At 42.1% G+C, this 15,121-nt stretch overlaps 1 protein-coding gene and 1 long non-coding RNA gene across 4 annotated transcripts in view; one reads left to right on the plus strand and one right to left on the minus strand.

The window, feature by feature from the left end:
* Nucleotides 1–15,121, minus strand: part of DAAM1 (dishevelled associated activator of morphogenesis 1) — a 155,686-nt gene that overhangs the window by 32,929 nt on the left and 107,636 nt on the right. For all 3 annotated transcript variants that reach the window (XM_074365447.1, XM_010962221.3, XM_074365448.1), the window contains exons 5-15: nucleotides 12,202–12,296; nucleotides 9,881–10,214; nucleotides 7,579–7,689; nucleotides 7,349–7,452; nucleotides 6,147–6,213; nucleotides 5,808–5,925; nucleotides 5,236–5,374; nucleotides 4,888–4,946; nucleotides 1,360–1,547; nucleotides 598–894; nucleotides 184–291 (exon numbers count right to left, since the gene is read on the minus strand). In XM_074365447.1, coding sequence (XP_074221548.1) covers nucleotides 184–291; nucleotides 598–894; nucleotides 1,360–1,547; nucleotides 4,888–4,946; nucleotides 5,236–5,374; nucleotides 5,808–5,925; nucleotides 6,147–6,213; nucleotides 7,349–7,452; nucleotides 7,579–7,689; nucleotides 9,881–10,214; nucleotides 12,202–12,296 — 1,620 coding nt within the window. The remainder of the gene's footprint in view (nucleotides 1–183; nucleotides 292–597; nucleotides 895–1,359; nucleotides 1,548–4,887; nucleotides 4,947–5,235; nucleotides 5,375–5,807; nucleotides 5,926–6,146; nucleotides 6,214–7,348; nucleotides 7,453–7,578; nucleotides 7,690–9,880; nucleotides 10,215–12,201; nucleotides 12,297–15,121) is intronic.
* On the plus strand, nucleotides 9,980–14,323 carry LOC141577909 (uncharacterized). The gene is made up of 3 exons (XR_012507502.1): nucleotides 9,980–10,118; nucleotides 12,917–13,116; nucleotides 13,403–14,323. It is a non-coding gene; the product is annotated as an uncharacterized LOC141577909 (long non-coding RNA).

Consider the following 15,121-nt stretch of genomic DNA (forward strand, 5'->3'; position numbering starts at 1 on the left):
TGACACGCACCTAGACACACATGCAGACACACATGCGATGCTATTTGCAGGAGCACACAGGGCAGAACAAACAGCCTAGAATGAAGATGCATATCATGTCCCGGCTGTAGCAGATGGTGCGGGGGTCACACACAAGAACAGGATTTCTTAATTATTTTAGCGCCTGGAGGGCACTGCTATTACCTGCTGTCTCTGGTAAGCAGAGAAAGTTCTTTCCAGGTCTTCAAGATCTAGAATTTTGAAGACTTTTGTATCATCAATTTCAGTCCATACTGTTCCTTCCAGTTTGTTCTGCAAACATCAAGTTAATAAGTGCTGGGGTTTATAGTTAGACACAAAAAGAACAGACGTAGTTGTTTTTTAAATAGTGCTGCTATCCCGAATTCTTCACTCCACCAGATGCTCAGAATGAGCTGGCTTCAAATAACATGCCATTTATTTCAGAAGCTTTATCACTTCAGTATCGGAGCTAGTGAGAACCCGAGTACATACCAGAAAAAGCAATCACTGGATAGACAGCACGGTTTCCCAGTCAGTGATGACACAGTGGGCTGCAAATGCTATCCACTACAGGGGACACTGGAACCGGTGACTTACCTCAGGCAGCTTAGACCAGTTGAAGGACTTCAGGGCATTTGTGGGCTGAGGAATATTCTTCTTCTTGAGTGCCAGACCCAAAGGAGCACCAGGAGGTGGCATGACTCCCCCCAAGGGAGGAGGCCCCGGGGGAGGAGGGGGGCCGCCTGGCGGGAGGGGAGGAGGGGGAGGAGGAGGCACCCCGCCTGGCAGAGGTGGGGGTGGGGGAGGGAGGAGGGACCCTGGCACAGAGGAAGGAAAGGGACCCCCAGGGGCTCCAGGCGAGGCTCCCCCTGGGACTGAAGCGCAGACGGCCCTCTGAAAAACAAAAAGGAGAAAAAGGAAGATAAAGGGAAGAAGTAAATTCATTGGATGATTTTGAGAGTCTGAAATGTTGCCTACAATGTGTATCATAGAGAAATTCACACATCTGAGAATGTGGGTACAAAGGGGCAGTGGGGTGAACAGACTTCTCAGGGCCTGCCTGGGCTCTCCCGGGCCAGCCCCTTGTATGAGGCACCCTGGTGCTTGTGTGCAAAGGGCTCACATGTAGGTCCCATCCTACAGTTTGGTTTTCATTTTAAAAAGCTGATGTGACTGCCGTGCTCTTGGGAGCGGATCTGTATTGGAGAACAGACACCCCCAACCACCTCTGCTGCCTAACGTGCACGATCTGCTGTGATGGACCAGGAGAAGGTCCAGGCTTTATCCCCAACTCAGACGCCACCTTAAGGACAGGGGCTCCAGGATGAGTGAGGCCCCGCAGCCCAGCCCGCGCCTCACCCTGCTGAGCTCATGGAGCTGGGCCGTGAGGTCCGCCACCTGCTGCTTCACTTGCTTGTGCTCGGTAGTCTCCTTTTCAAGTTTCTCTTTCATTTTGTTTAAGGTCTGCATCATCTCTTCCTTCTCCTGGGTCTTGGCATCACATTCTCGCTCTTTCTTTTCCAATTTCTGCTGTAACTCATTGTGCTCTACGCATGGAAACAAGTGGACATGAAAACGGGGACGACTCGAAGCGGAAGCCTTTTCTCTAAACAGAAAATTGACGGGGGGTGATGGTGAGGCTCTTTATTAGGTAAACACCATTCCTCTTCGTCAAAGGGAGCCACCTGCGGGCTCAATGGTGCTCGTGCCTGGAGGAGGCTTCGGATGAACGAGTCTATCAGCTACATTTTGTAAAAGTCAGAAGAGGCCCTCCCGTCACAGTGCTAAGGTCGATACACAACTGTGAGCAACTATTTGTGGAGGTGAATGGTGCCTGCTTGGTATCTAACTTAGAATCCTGTCCTAGAAATGGCCCTTGAGTCACACGAGGGAGAATGGGTATCAATAGGGCCTCTTTGCACAAATTAGAAATGAAAAGGGGCGAGGTCCAGCGCCCATTAGCTAGGTCTGCTGGCTCAGGTCCGACTCGCAGGCGGGCTGAGAGGGCGGCTCTCGCGCTGGGAGGAAGTGCTGCTCCCGGTCCGGTTTGTCCCCGCGTGGAGCCACTGCTCCCATCCCCCCTCAGAAGGCCACCCGGACTTGCCGTGTTTTATGTTCCTGGCAAACAACTACTAAAACTTGTGAAAGTACCTTATGGGCAGCAGGACTGCTGAGCCTGAGAATCACGATAGCATGAGGAGGAAAATACTGGCTTTCAGCGGCAGTTGCACCCACTGCCCCAATCCTGCCCTCAGGAACAAGGCGTCCAGCTCAGCGTGATGCTATTCACTCTGCCCATTCACCTTCTGATCTCGCACTGACAGGAGTGATGCTCTTTGGAAAAGAGGACTAATGAAGTTTAGGCTGCCCATTTTTATTTCAAATACTTGGTCCCCATCTCTAGTCTTTTAATATCAATAAACCCACTAGAGTTAGAACCCACTGGGGCAGAGCTATACAGAGCTGGTCTCTATTTCCGAATGTGGTAACACTCCCATTCTTGCTTTCTCTGTCTCTTTCTCTCTTCAGAGTCATCCAAAATCAGAGTCTGCAGAGAAGGGCTCAAACCACTAAAATCCTTGGATGTTATCAGCCTTGGAGTTAAGATAACCATCAACCCATTTCTACCACTCTGGATGCTTCGCTGGCTTCTTCAAAGACATCTAAAATCAACCCCACTGTATCCCATTCTGCTTCTATTCTCCATGTCATTCCTCTTTGACAGCCGTTAAGACCTGACTTACTATCACTGGTCATTAGCCTTTGCCAAATCTGGCCCAGCCTCAGAACCACCTGAGAGATGTTCACATTTCAGGGCTCCCTCCCCTAGGCCCCCCTCCAGGGAGTCTACTCTATAGGTCAGAGGCAGGGCTTGGGAACCTGTGGTTTTCAAATGCTGCTCAGATGATTCTGATGGAATGTCAGGTTTAGTAAGCTCCAGCCTAAAGGAGTCTCTCCACAAATGGCATCCATCTGCTAAGTTTTTATTCAGCACTTACTGGATATGCTGCACTAAAGAGAATTCTCCCCAGATAGTTTCCACCTTTCAGGTCCATAGAACTTCCTGTCTCCTCACAGCCTCCACCCTCTGACTAACTCATCCATATGTACCCTCTTCAATAGAACTTTGCTACCTGAAGCTTCTGGAGAAGAATTAACTTTACCTACAATACCTCCTTTTTGTACTCTACCCCTGACCTCACTTTAAACCATCCTGTTCCTCCGACTGACCTTGGCCCTTTCCTCTTGTACCACTGCAGCTCTCTAAATCCTACAAAAGGCCCTACCATTTACTATGCACCTAGCTTGTGCCAGGAACAATGCTCACGTCCTTTTATCTGCCGATTCATCTTCACAACTCCATGAGTTAGGTATGATCTTCATTTAGAAGAGGCGGAGACTGGAGGAGACAAGGACATGACTTGGCTGACCCACACAGTCAGTCAGAGGCAGAGGTGAAACTCAGACCCAGAGCCCAGCACGGTGCCTGACCCCCTCAGCCATGCGGGAAGTACCCACTGAATGAATGACGGAACGACTCCAAAGATCGTGTCCCAACTCCTCTCTTCAACTTGCACACCTGAGTCTCCATGCTCTAGGGCACATCCCTAACATACTACTCACTGACCACTTTCTCTTTGGTATAATCTCTCTTTACCCCAACTTTTAGTCAGTGTCTCCATTCTTTCTGTAGCAGTTTCTGGAATTTATTTATAAAAACATATGTATATAAATACATATATTTATGTATGAGAGGGTATAGCTCAGGGGTAGAGTGCGTGCTTAGCTGCACGAGGTCCGGGGTTCAATCCTCAGTACCTCCATTAAAAATAAATAAATAAACCTAATCACCCCCCCCAAATTTTTTAAAAAGTCATGATAAAATAAATAATTTTTAAAAATGTATGTGCAACCTCACTTATTTGACAACTATCTGAATTCATATAAGGAACTCATAATGTAACATAACATCATAACTGGTATTTTCTGGTATCTGCAGTGACCCTGCTTTTCTGCTCAATGGAAAAGGACCAAATGTGATGAGAGGAAAGGAAATGCTTCGGAATCTCTTGGACCTTCTTCTCAACACACTGAGTATGGGGGTGAGTGCTACTGTTATTTAGCTGGCTGTGACCGAATCACTTGGACAGGGAGAAGGAAGTCAGCTAACCAGCACAGTGAAATACTAGTGGTTGGGAGTATGACTGTCTTCTCAAAGGGTCCAATTTTAATTTGCTAATATTTTGAAGGAGGGGAAAAGTTATATCCATTCTGTGAGTGGCTGGCACTGTGATGGGCAGAAACGACCCTCAAGTCATTAGATGCTGAGTGTTAATACCAAAGACACATTGAGATACTCACCAATAGCTGGCCTGTTAATGTTTCATAACACATAACGTCTACCACGGTCAGTGACTTTCTACATGATTTCTCTTTTTGTAACTGGAGTCAAATTAAGGTCACGTGGAGAACTGGGCTGCTGCTCAATAAACCAAGTGGCCCGTGCTTCTAAAATTCTGGGTAGTCCCTGGTGTCATTTATTATGTTTCTTAAAATCCAGTATGCTTTAAAGAGCAGTTATGGGGAAGGTTGGGATAAACGGTGGTTAAGAAAATTTGAATTAATGAATACTGAACAGCAGACTCTTCCCCCAAATTTACATGATTATAATCAAAGGATAAAATATTTGGGAATCAGCATCACAACTAAGATAGTCTGAGTCAAGAAAAACCAGGCAAAATGGCCTGAAGACATGAGGAGAGGAAAAGTGTTTATGTACCAAAGTCAGTAAGAAGCATCAATGTGAATTTCTAAAATATGCAGTAAGCAGAGTTGTGCAATAACCAATGACATGGCCTCTTCTCTTGTCAGGATCTCATCATTTACCTTTTCTCATTTTTTCTGCTTGTTCTTTCCACTGCTTAACTTCATTTTCATTAACCAACCTGTATAATAGTTAAAGGAGCATTCATTACAAAAAGCATAAAAGGCCCACTGCCAAACGCATGCTCTCTAGGTACAAAAATCATTGTCCGCAGAGAAAATCCTCAGCATGCTTGAAACCCATTCTAAACCCAGATGTTACATAGACAACATTCGAAGGATACACAGAGGGACTCATCTGACCTCTAGAGCATTTCAGTCCTCCCAGCTGCTACTTGGAAGTAGGATATAATAAAATGTCCTAATTGTCACACTATTATCTCAAGGGCAACAAAATAAGAAGAAACTTACATCCGGACGACATTCTTAATGTTAAAGTTTTCCAAAGGCGTGGAGTCGGGGTCCTGACCTTTGTCGTTCTGAATAACTATTTGCTGTATAATTCTATCTAGGAGTAGCCAGTACTGAACGGTGTTGCCACTTCTCTTGTCTGAAAAGGAAAAGAACGGGGTAAATCACTTCAAGTGGTTTCTAAGCTTGGACAAATATTTTTCAACAGTGGTCACCTGCCAGAGCCACAGAACCAGAGAGATGTTTACAACATCCGCACCAACCCTTCCCAGAGTTTCTGGAATTCTGACACAAGACGATCATTTACTTGATTGAGAGGCACCTTCTACCCCTTTCTAAATGTGTTACAATGCATATATTTATTTTTCAAATCAAAGTGAGTTATAATTCATTTCACTTTGAGAACTTCGCAATGCCCCTTAAGCCATGTGGAGACACACCAGGCTGTCACAAAACCCAAGTCTGGAATCCCTTGTGTGCACTCAACCTAATCCACACTGTTGAGAAGACAGAGCCCCTTGGACGATGTCCGAACATTCACAAGCACACATGTAAGTCCCCGGCACACTCACAAGGCATCTGGAGGCAGTGGTGCAGGATGGACATGAAGTGAGGGTAAGCCTCACTGTGGGTCAGCCTCTTCCTGGTCAGCTCAAACATCTGAGTAGCACTTTTTGTGTCTATGTGAACCTGTTTCATATGAAAAAGAAATCTAAGTCAAACACTCAAGTTGTTCAATTCTTGCAAGGTAAGGGAAGCAAATCTAGGCAAATAGAACCTAATCCTGCCACTTAGATAGCAAAACAGAAATCTGCTTTTGCTCTTAAATTACATGTCAACTCTATGACACATTGTAACACAGACATCTGTGAGTTGCTGAGTCAAATCAGAATAACTGCAAGCATACATACCAGTTCAAATCTTTTGGCAAATTCTAGTTCATCTTCATTTCGGAGCATTTCAAAAAAATCTAAATGCCTGAAAGACAATTTAAAAACACCTATTAAAAGCAGAACATCCTACAAACACAGGCACATGGGAATCAGAACATTAATGCTAAGGCCTTTCCTAAAATTTCAAGATATCTCTAAAAGAAGAAAGATAATGAAATTTGAATGCTTTCACTTAACTGAATGTTCTAAGGAAAAAAGACATCATCTCACTGAAATCGGATCACTACCAGAGATAAATTTAAAAGCCTAGGATGCCTACCACATAGAAGACAATTCACAAAAGTTTATCAAATCTAAAAACAATCAATTTCTTTAAGGAAAAACAAGTCCATATAACTAACTTGACTGACCACTGAATTAAAGATTACAAAGGAAATGTTCATGCCGTTCACTTATTCATGCAAATATTCATTGAGCTCCTACTGTTCACACTGGGGATGATAAGTTCTATGAAGACAAATACATCAGGATAAGGGGAAGAGAGACTGATGGGAGGTAAGGTAAGGAATATGAACACAGTGGTTAGAAAAGTTCCCTCTGCAGGAAACAAGGGAACAAGCGATTTGCACATCTGTGGGAGGATCTTCTAATGCTGAGAAACAGCAGGTGCAAAGGCTCGGAGGCAAGAGTATTTTGACATGTTCACAGAATATCAGAGAAGAGCATGGTGGATTGTGTGAGTGAAGGAGAAGAGTGGTAAAAGGAAAGATCTGACAGCTGGTGGGACCTGTTGAAAATCGTAAAATGATCGCAGACAAAAGTAAATGAATAAGAAAGTGGAAATTAACATTCATAGAATGTCTATCAAAGGTGCCAAGTGATTCGACATGTTTTACAGTCAACTTTTTAGGAGCCCTGAAAGATAGTTATCATCATCATCATCACCACTATTTCTTCAGGTATAAAAACAGTAAGGCTCAGAAAAACCGAGTGACTTGACCAGAATACAAAGCAAGTAAGCAGCAGGACTAGGCTATGGATTCAAGTCTAATTCTCTACAGAATATGCTACTTCTTTCATGGAGACAGTCTTACTATAAAAACATCATCAGCTGATCTAACGTTTTGGCGCAAGTTCCACAGGTCACAGGTAGTTCACAGGCTGGCACTACACACGTGGAAAAAGCACAACCTATCTCGTGTCATAACAGTCTGACTTACCTATCTAATGTTGAATTTTCATGTTCCCTTAATTTATCTATTACAGGCTGAATTCCTAACATCAGAAATTCATAGCGAAGATGAAGTCTGAAGTCCAAACTTTCCTGAAAGTAGAAGAACGGTGACAGGATTCACATTTAAGCTTTTTGGAACACATAGTCAGTAACCTTTTTTAAAAAAATTATCCTTTAATAATACATGTGGTAAATTATGGTGCAGGAGGCTCTTACCACTCCCGCGCCTTGGCTTAGCACGGCGTTGATGAAGGACATGATGGCGGTCTTCAGACTCACTTCATCTCGATACCGCCCCGTGCTCTTATCCAAGTCATTAATTAACGTCTACATGGAGACAAATATAAAAACAAAGGACCGAATCATTACTAACCTTATATTTTATTAATTTTAGTTTATTAAATTTTTAATACTCAGAAGTTAATTTTTTAATTTTTTTTATTTTTTTAACATTTTTTATTGATTTATAATCATTTTACAATGTTGTGTCAAATTCCAGTGTTCAGCACAATTTTTCAGTCATTCATGGACATATACACACTCATTGTCACATTTTTTTCTCTCTGAGTTATCATAACATTTTGTGTATATTTCCCTGTGCTATACAGTGTAATCTTGTTTATCTATTCTACAATTTTGAAATCCCAGTCTATCCCTTCCCACCCTCCACCCCCCTGGCAACCATAAGTCTGTATTCTCTGTCTGTGAGTCTATTTCTGTCCTGTATTTACAATTTGTTTTTGTTTGTTTGTTTGTTTTTGTTTTTGTTTTTTAGATTCCACATATGAGTGATCTCATATGGTATTTTTCTTTCTCTTTCTGGCTTACTTCACTTAGAATGACATTCTCCAGGAGCATCCATGTTGCTGCAAATGGCATTATGTTGTCGGTTTTTATGGCTGAGTAGTATTCCATTGTATAAATATACCACCTCTTCTTTATCCAGTCACCTGTTGATGGACATTTAGGCTGTTTCCATGTTTTGGCTATTGTAAATAGTGCTGCTATGAACATTGGGGTGCAGGTGTCATCCTGAAGTAGGGTTCCTTCTGGATACAAGCCCAGGAGTGGGATTCCTGGGTCATATGGTAAGTCTATTCCTAGTCTTTTGAGGAATCTCCACACTGTTTTCCATAGTGGCTGCACCAAACTGCATTCCCACCAGCAGTGTAGGAGGGTTCCCCTTTCTTCACAGCCTCTCCAGCATTTGTCATTTGTGGATTTTTGAATGATGGCCATTCTGACTGGTGTGAGGTGATATCTCATTGTAGTTTTGATTTGCATTTCTCTGATAATTAGTGATATTGAGCATTTTTTCATGTGCTTTTTGATCATTAATTTTTTATTTTATTAATTTTAAAATAATTTTTTATACTCAAAAATTTATTTTATTAATTTTTTTTAGTTTCAACTTTAGTTTTTGTTAGCTTGCATGCTTTTTTAAAAAGTTTTTTATAGATTTATTTTATTTATTTTTGAAGGGGGGATAATCAGGTTTATTTATTTACTTATTTATTTAATGGAGGTGTTGGGGACTGAACCCTGGACCTCATGCAGGCTAGACACACAATCTACCACTAAGATATACACTCCCCTATTTTATTAATTTTTTAATACTCAGAAGTTAATTTTGAAAAGCTTGTGTCTAGTCAGAATTAGACTGACCAAAATTAATTAACTGATCTAATTAATTGATCTAAACTATTTTTTTCCTTAAGATTACTCCTAAAATCTCTTTCAAAATTCTTAAATCATATGTGTTCATATATACACATACACAAAGTACAAAAGACTGTGACTTGTTAACTCTATTTGAGTTTTTTATTTGAGTGTAAATATAGTGACAGAATCTCACTGTTTATAATAATCCTAAATCAAGAATGGCAACCTGTAAAATTTTCTGGGAACACCCACTTGGTGGATCAAAAAGAGGTGAGTTATGTAATGCGTGGGGGACTGGGCCACATTTTTAAGTTTAGTACAGTAGTTTCCCCTTATCTGTGGGGAATATGGCTCAAGAGCCCCGGTGGATGCTTGAAATCGTGGATAGTACTGAACCCCATATATACTCCTCTGTATACTATGTTTTTTTATGTTTACAGCCGGGTGGCATATACAGTGTGGATATACTAGGCAAAGGGATAATTCACAACCTGGGAGGGACTGAGCAGGGTGGTATGAGATTTCATCATGTTACTCAGAACAGCTGCATGATTTAAAACTTATGAGTTGTTTATTTCTGGAATCTTCCATGTAACATTGTTGACCACAGGTAACAGGCACCATAGAAAGCAAAACTGCAGGCAAAGGGGGGACGACCGTAAGTGCACAAGCCCAGACTGATCAGCCACAGAAAGGATACTCCGTCTCTACCTAAGAGGAAGGAAATGCATGGAGTCACAATGCGAGTGATCGACGCAGGGAGAAATCTCAGGTTATGTCGTTACGTTTCTCCTTCAGGACCAGGAAAGGCACCTGTACGAAGGGACAGATGAGGAAGTGGTGAGGAGGCACCTACCTGAAAGCGGGTTCTTTCGCTGGCATATTTCTGGTAGTGCAGCATGGCCTGCAGAACCTTCTTGTGGCCCCCGGGAACCAGGCACACAGCGCCCAAGATTTCCAGCACGGCCACCTTCGTTTTAATGTTCTCTGTGCTCAGACTCTGAGCAATTACGTTAATACTCTCAGAATGAGCCAGGACGTGAGCTCGACCTTGAGAGTTGTTCATTAGCGCCTTTATACATCCAATGAGAGAGGTATGTATTCGAGATTCCGAGGTCTCGTAGTCCATGGTCTTTAGAAAGTTGAGAATACATGACAGGCCATCCAAGTCAATGAATCTGGTTACAAACCTGTCATGAGGAGAAGGTTAAAATGTATCAAATTAAGTCTCTTTGGAATGCTTTAACAGCCCTTCATGGGAAAGTTTGGGTGGGATGGGCAGGAGAAAGAAAGAAGATGTAGTTCCTAAAGTACCAAAAAGCTTACCCTGACTAAGTCCTCTGAATTGGAGGCTTCTTTTTGGCACAGACCCAATGGTCAGGTCTTAACAGAGGTGTGAAAAAAATTTACATTTGAGTTAAAAAGATCTTAGCTGATATAAATAACCAATTAACAGATCTTGTAACCCCAGGAAATCAGGAACAAGAAGTTACTCAGAATATTTGCCTTGGGTTAAAGTCATCTGCTGGCCCTGTGTTATGACAGCATCCGGTTCCCATGCATTTTGACATGCTGACCACCGACCCAGGAAAGCCCAAGATCAATGAAAGTCAAAGAGCATCTTTAAACTCCAAGACATTTACTTGCAACAAACAAATGATAATCTATTTCCTTAAGGTTCTGTACCAAAACCCATGTTTTAAATGACATGCTACATGGAATCCCAATATATGAAGCAAATAAAAGCAATACTTTATTATTGTACATTAATTTTATTAACATTTATAGCACTTATTTACTGTAAAGTCAATCAGTGAGAATAATTCACAATGCACATTTGCAGGTTAGGCCTCTGAAAAGTTCAGAAGTAATGTAACCTGGTGATGTGACCACTCTAGAAATTTCCAAACTTATTTAGCCTTGGATCCCCATTAACATCTGAGAAAGCAGAACACACGTGGAGGGAAACACTGATCCAGTCAGGACAGGCTAGAAAGCGTCTGTCATACAACTGGATATGATTTTTGAGGAATCAGTAGATTTTTTTCCTTGGCATTTATTTGATAGTCAAATATAGGGAGTCTTTGTTTTCCAGCCGTTTCACCCAACCCCATGACCCAGATGCAGCCAAGCCCCACTCGCAGCACCTGTGCTGCCCAGAGGCTCAGGAAGCGCCGGCATCCCACCCGACCTTAGCGGCGCTAGTGGAAAACAAAGGTGTGGGAGGCACACAGGAGAAGCTAATCGCCTATCTTTTTCTTTTATAAGTTTTACTGATACAAGTTTTACTGAGATATAACTCACATGCCATAAAATTAGTACTTTGAAATACAATTCAGTGACTTTTAATACATTCACAGTGCTGCGCAACCACTGTTGCTACCTGATTTTGGAACACTTTAATCACCCCCAAAGGACCATTTCCCTCTCTCCCTAACCCCAGGCAACCACTTATCTTTCCGTCTCTATGAACTGGCCTTTTCTGGATATTTCATATAAAAGCAGTCATACAATATATGGTCCTCTGTGTCTGGCTTCTTTCACCTTGTGTAAATACTGTCAAGGCTCATCCATGGTGTGGCATGTATCAGTAGTCCATTTCTTTTTATGGCTGAAAAATATTCCATTGTATGGATATATCACATTTTATTTACCAGTTCATCAGCTGATAGAATTTGGGTGTTTCCAATTTCTGGGCTGTTATAAATAATGCTGATACTCGCATACATGCTTTTGGGGAAACATGTCTTCATTTCCCTGGGCTATATAACCAGGAGTAGAATTGTTGGTCACATGGCAACACACTAACATTCTCAGGAACAGCCCAAATGTTTTCTAAAGTGGTTTCACCATTTTCCATTCCCACCAGCAATGAAAGAGAGCTGTAATTTCTCCACACCTGCACCAGCACTTGTTAATCTCTGACTTTTTAAAAAGTTTTAGCTATCTTCATGGCTGTCTGCATATCTCTTAACTGAGAAAAAACAATTTATTGAACGTTCAGTGTAAGGCATTTCATCCATGGTTCAACTACATGTTTTTAATTTAAGACTTCCTCAAAAGTAAAAGTTTGGCTATTACAGAAAAGTGAAGAAAGGAAGGGGAAAAAGTAGGGAGGAAGGAAGAACAGAAAAGAAAAAAGAGACAAGTGGTACACACTCCCCAGGAATAAATTACCTCATTGGTTTCGTCCTCAGGGCTGTCTTCAAACTCTCTATAGTTTTACTTCTCTCTTCTTCCTCTTCCTTCTCTAAAGCCAGCAGAGATTTTCTCTATGCAAAGAAAACGAAAGTTACTTCTTCAAATTCTGTGTTTTAATTATGGTACAAGCAAGACAAGCCCATAGATTACACGCTACTATCCCTTTCAATACAAACAATCAGACTATGTCTAAGATTTACTACAAGCCAAAATGTAGAGCAAAAGCACCAAGAATTCCACAAATGTGTTCTCTCTCCTGCAAGTTAGTTCTTTCAAATTTAAATAAAGATTTAAGGAAATGTTTAGAAATCTTAGTAGAGATTAAGTTGTCCAAACACTTGGATGACTATTCTGTAACTGTACTCTGATGAAGATCTTACCATTTATATTTGATAGAAAGGAGATTAGTCCTGTAGTTAAATACAACATTCTGGCAATTACAGTTAATAACACTGTCACACTATCAAACAGAGGCAGGCATGCTCTCTCTCCCATTCCTCAGCCAAAAAGTGTTATCTTCCACTTTTTTTGTTGTATCAAAGTATTTTTTGAGAAGAACGATTAAATTGGACCTAATACTAAGATGGATAGTTCCTTCAGAGTGAATGCTTAAGTTTTAGAAATGATTCAACATCATTTGGAAGTCAGGATGTGGAGTGAGTGTGTGTGTGCTCCCTCCTTCCCTCCACAGGGATCTACTACAGCAGCACTTCTCAGACTTTAATGTGGATATGAAACACCCGGGGATCTTGTTAAAATGCGGGTCCTGAAGTGGCATATCTGATGGCACTCCTGATGGATTTCTGTGTGATGCTGATGTTGCAGTCTGTGGACCCACTTCAAAGAGCAAGGCTCTAAGGAAGCAGATCTCGGTTGATATCATCAAGGCTAGTAAGGTTCACAGACTCGTTAAAAAGTCTTTTCCATTCCTTTCACCCCATGATGACCCAGGTGTACTAAAAGTGTCCCCAAGTCTCATGGTGCCAGGTGCCTCCCCCACAGAACCACAGGTCCCTTCCCTTCACCCTCCTCTTAATGTGTGCTTGTCTAGTCTCTGTCTTTTTACCTTTATGAATTCTGGTAAAACGCATGGATGGGAAACAGGTTGGGATACTGAGAAAAAAAGTTTGGCTCTTATCTATGTGTCTTAATCATCCAGTCTCTCCCTTTCTTTCAGGACCACAAATCATCAAGGAGTGACTTTACTTAATCTTTTTAAGTGAACGGTAAAAGCATCAAGTAACTAAATGCTAACTAAAGCCTAAATTTGACTTCACAAGTAGGAGGGTAAAGCCCAAAGCAAACAAATATAATCAGGATCACTTATGGCAACAGAAAGAAAAATCAGACAAGTCTTGTTTTGTAAACTTGAATTGTTTCTGCTAAAGCTGTCCTATTGCTGGTGATGCGCTGGGACAGCTGTCACCAGAGCACGGCCGGGGAGGAGGGTGCCTGCAGAAACAGCCAATGAATTTCTTCACGGCACTGCGAGACCATCTCCTGGAAAATTCAGCACAAATCCAGCCAAGTACGTTTAATCTGCTATGGCACAGCTGAATTTGTTTAGACTCTGAAGTAATCACTTTGAATCTACAGCTCAGAATCAAGACTTTTATGAACATCACTTCTTGTTCCTAAGCTTAATCACACTAAACTCCCCCAAATTAAAGACTACACAAGTTCCTTACTGTGGTTCATTAATCCTAAATAAAGATTTAGCCCTTTTAACAATGTTAGAGAGGGTGGAACATCCAAGTAAAGGCAGGCTACATGAAGACTCTCCCTGGCAGAGTTGGGAGATTTATGTAGAGTCAAGAAATTTATATTGGAATTTCCTTTCCCAATGTAACGACTCGTACTTTACCCTCAAAACAAAAGATGATATGCTCTTTTCTGTGTGTACTACAATTAGAATTGAATCTAAGATTGTTTACTGTATTGAGAAAATTGAGGATATGGAGATGAACCTGACATTTTAATATGACTTTTCAAAATAAAATAATTTACATAAAGTCTCAAGTTTTCAAGCTTGACATTTAGAAATAAGTCTAAATGTGCAGCTCTTCATAGAAAGGGGGGATACGCCTACATTTCTGAAGCTGGCTGCTAGGCCAAACACCCAGTCTGCACCTGGGCATGTACTGGACAGGCCTGTGGCGGCCTCCTTGGGTGCTCTGTGCACTTACTGAGTCCCTGCTCACATGAGAAGTGGGCAAAGGACAAAAGCGCATTCTGGCAGAGGACCTTCCAGTCAAAGCTGCTAAGGTTTCCACTGGAACATGCGGGGCCGAGAGAGATGCACAAACCAGGCACAGAATTCATTCCTGGCTGGGAGTCTGGAGCTAAGCTCCTGCTTGAAACATTTCAGGGGTGTGAAATCAGTAAGCCAACGCGCTAAACACTGAACTTCATCTCCCATCCTGTCTCCCTGAGAGTGCACCCAGCAGCCACCTACCAAGAGAGCCCTGGTCCTTCTGGAACATGTGCTCTTTTTATTATCCTGTTTTTCACTCTTTAAAAGCCAACAGATCACTCAGGGGTCCTTTAAAGAACAAAGCATTCTTGTTACGAGGCTTCCATAAAGTCACTGAACTTGTTCCACAAAGAGCTTCACAGGCCAGTAAGTGCGGGGTTTCTCAACCTGGACCATTTATCAGACCCTGCAGAGGCCTATCCCAACTCAGAAAAGCTGGGCGGTGGGGGTGTGAGGGGGATGACCAGGCCCCTCTGACATGCCAAAGGATTTTAAACACTGAGTGAGTGAGAGGCAGACTGGAAGGGAGTCTGTGAGCTTAGACTGGGAGGTATAAATTCCAGTCCTACCACTTCCGACTTAGATGACCTTGGGCAAGGGCACCTTCCTCTGAGTCGCAGGCTCCTTCTCTATAAATAGCAC

Source organism: Camelus bactrianus, chromosome 6 (assembly GCF_048773025.1).
Source record: "Camelus bactrianus isolate YW-2024 breed Bactrian camel chromosome 6, ASM4877302v1, whole genome shotgun sequence".
Lineage (NCBI taxonomy): Eukaryota > Metazoa > Chordata > Mammalia > Artiodactyla > Camelidae > Camelus > Camelus bactrianus.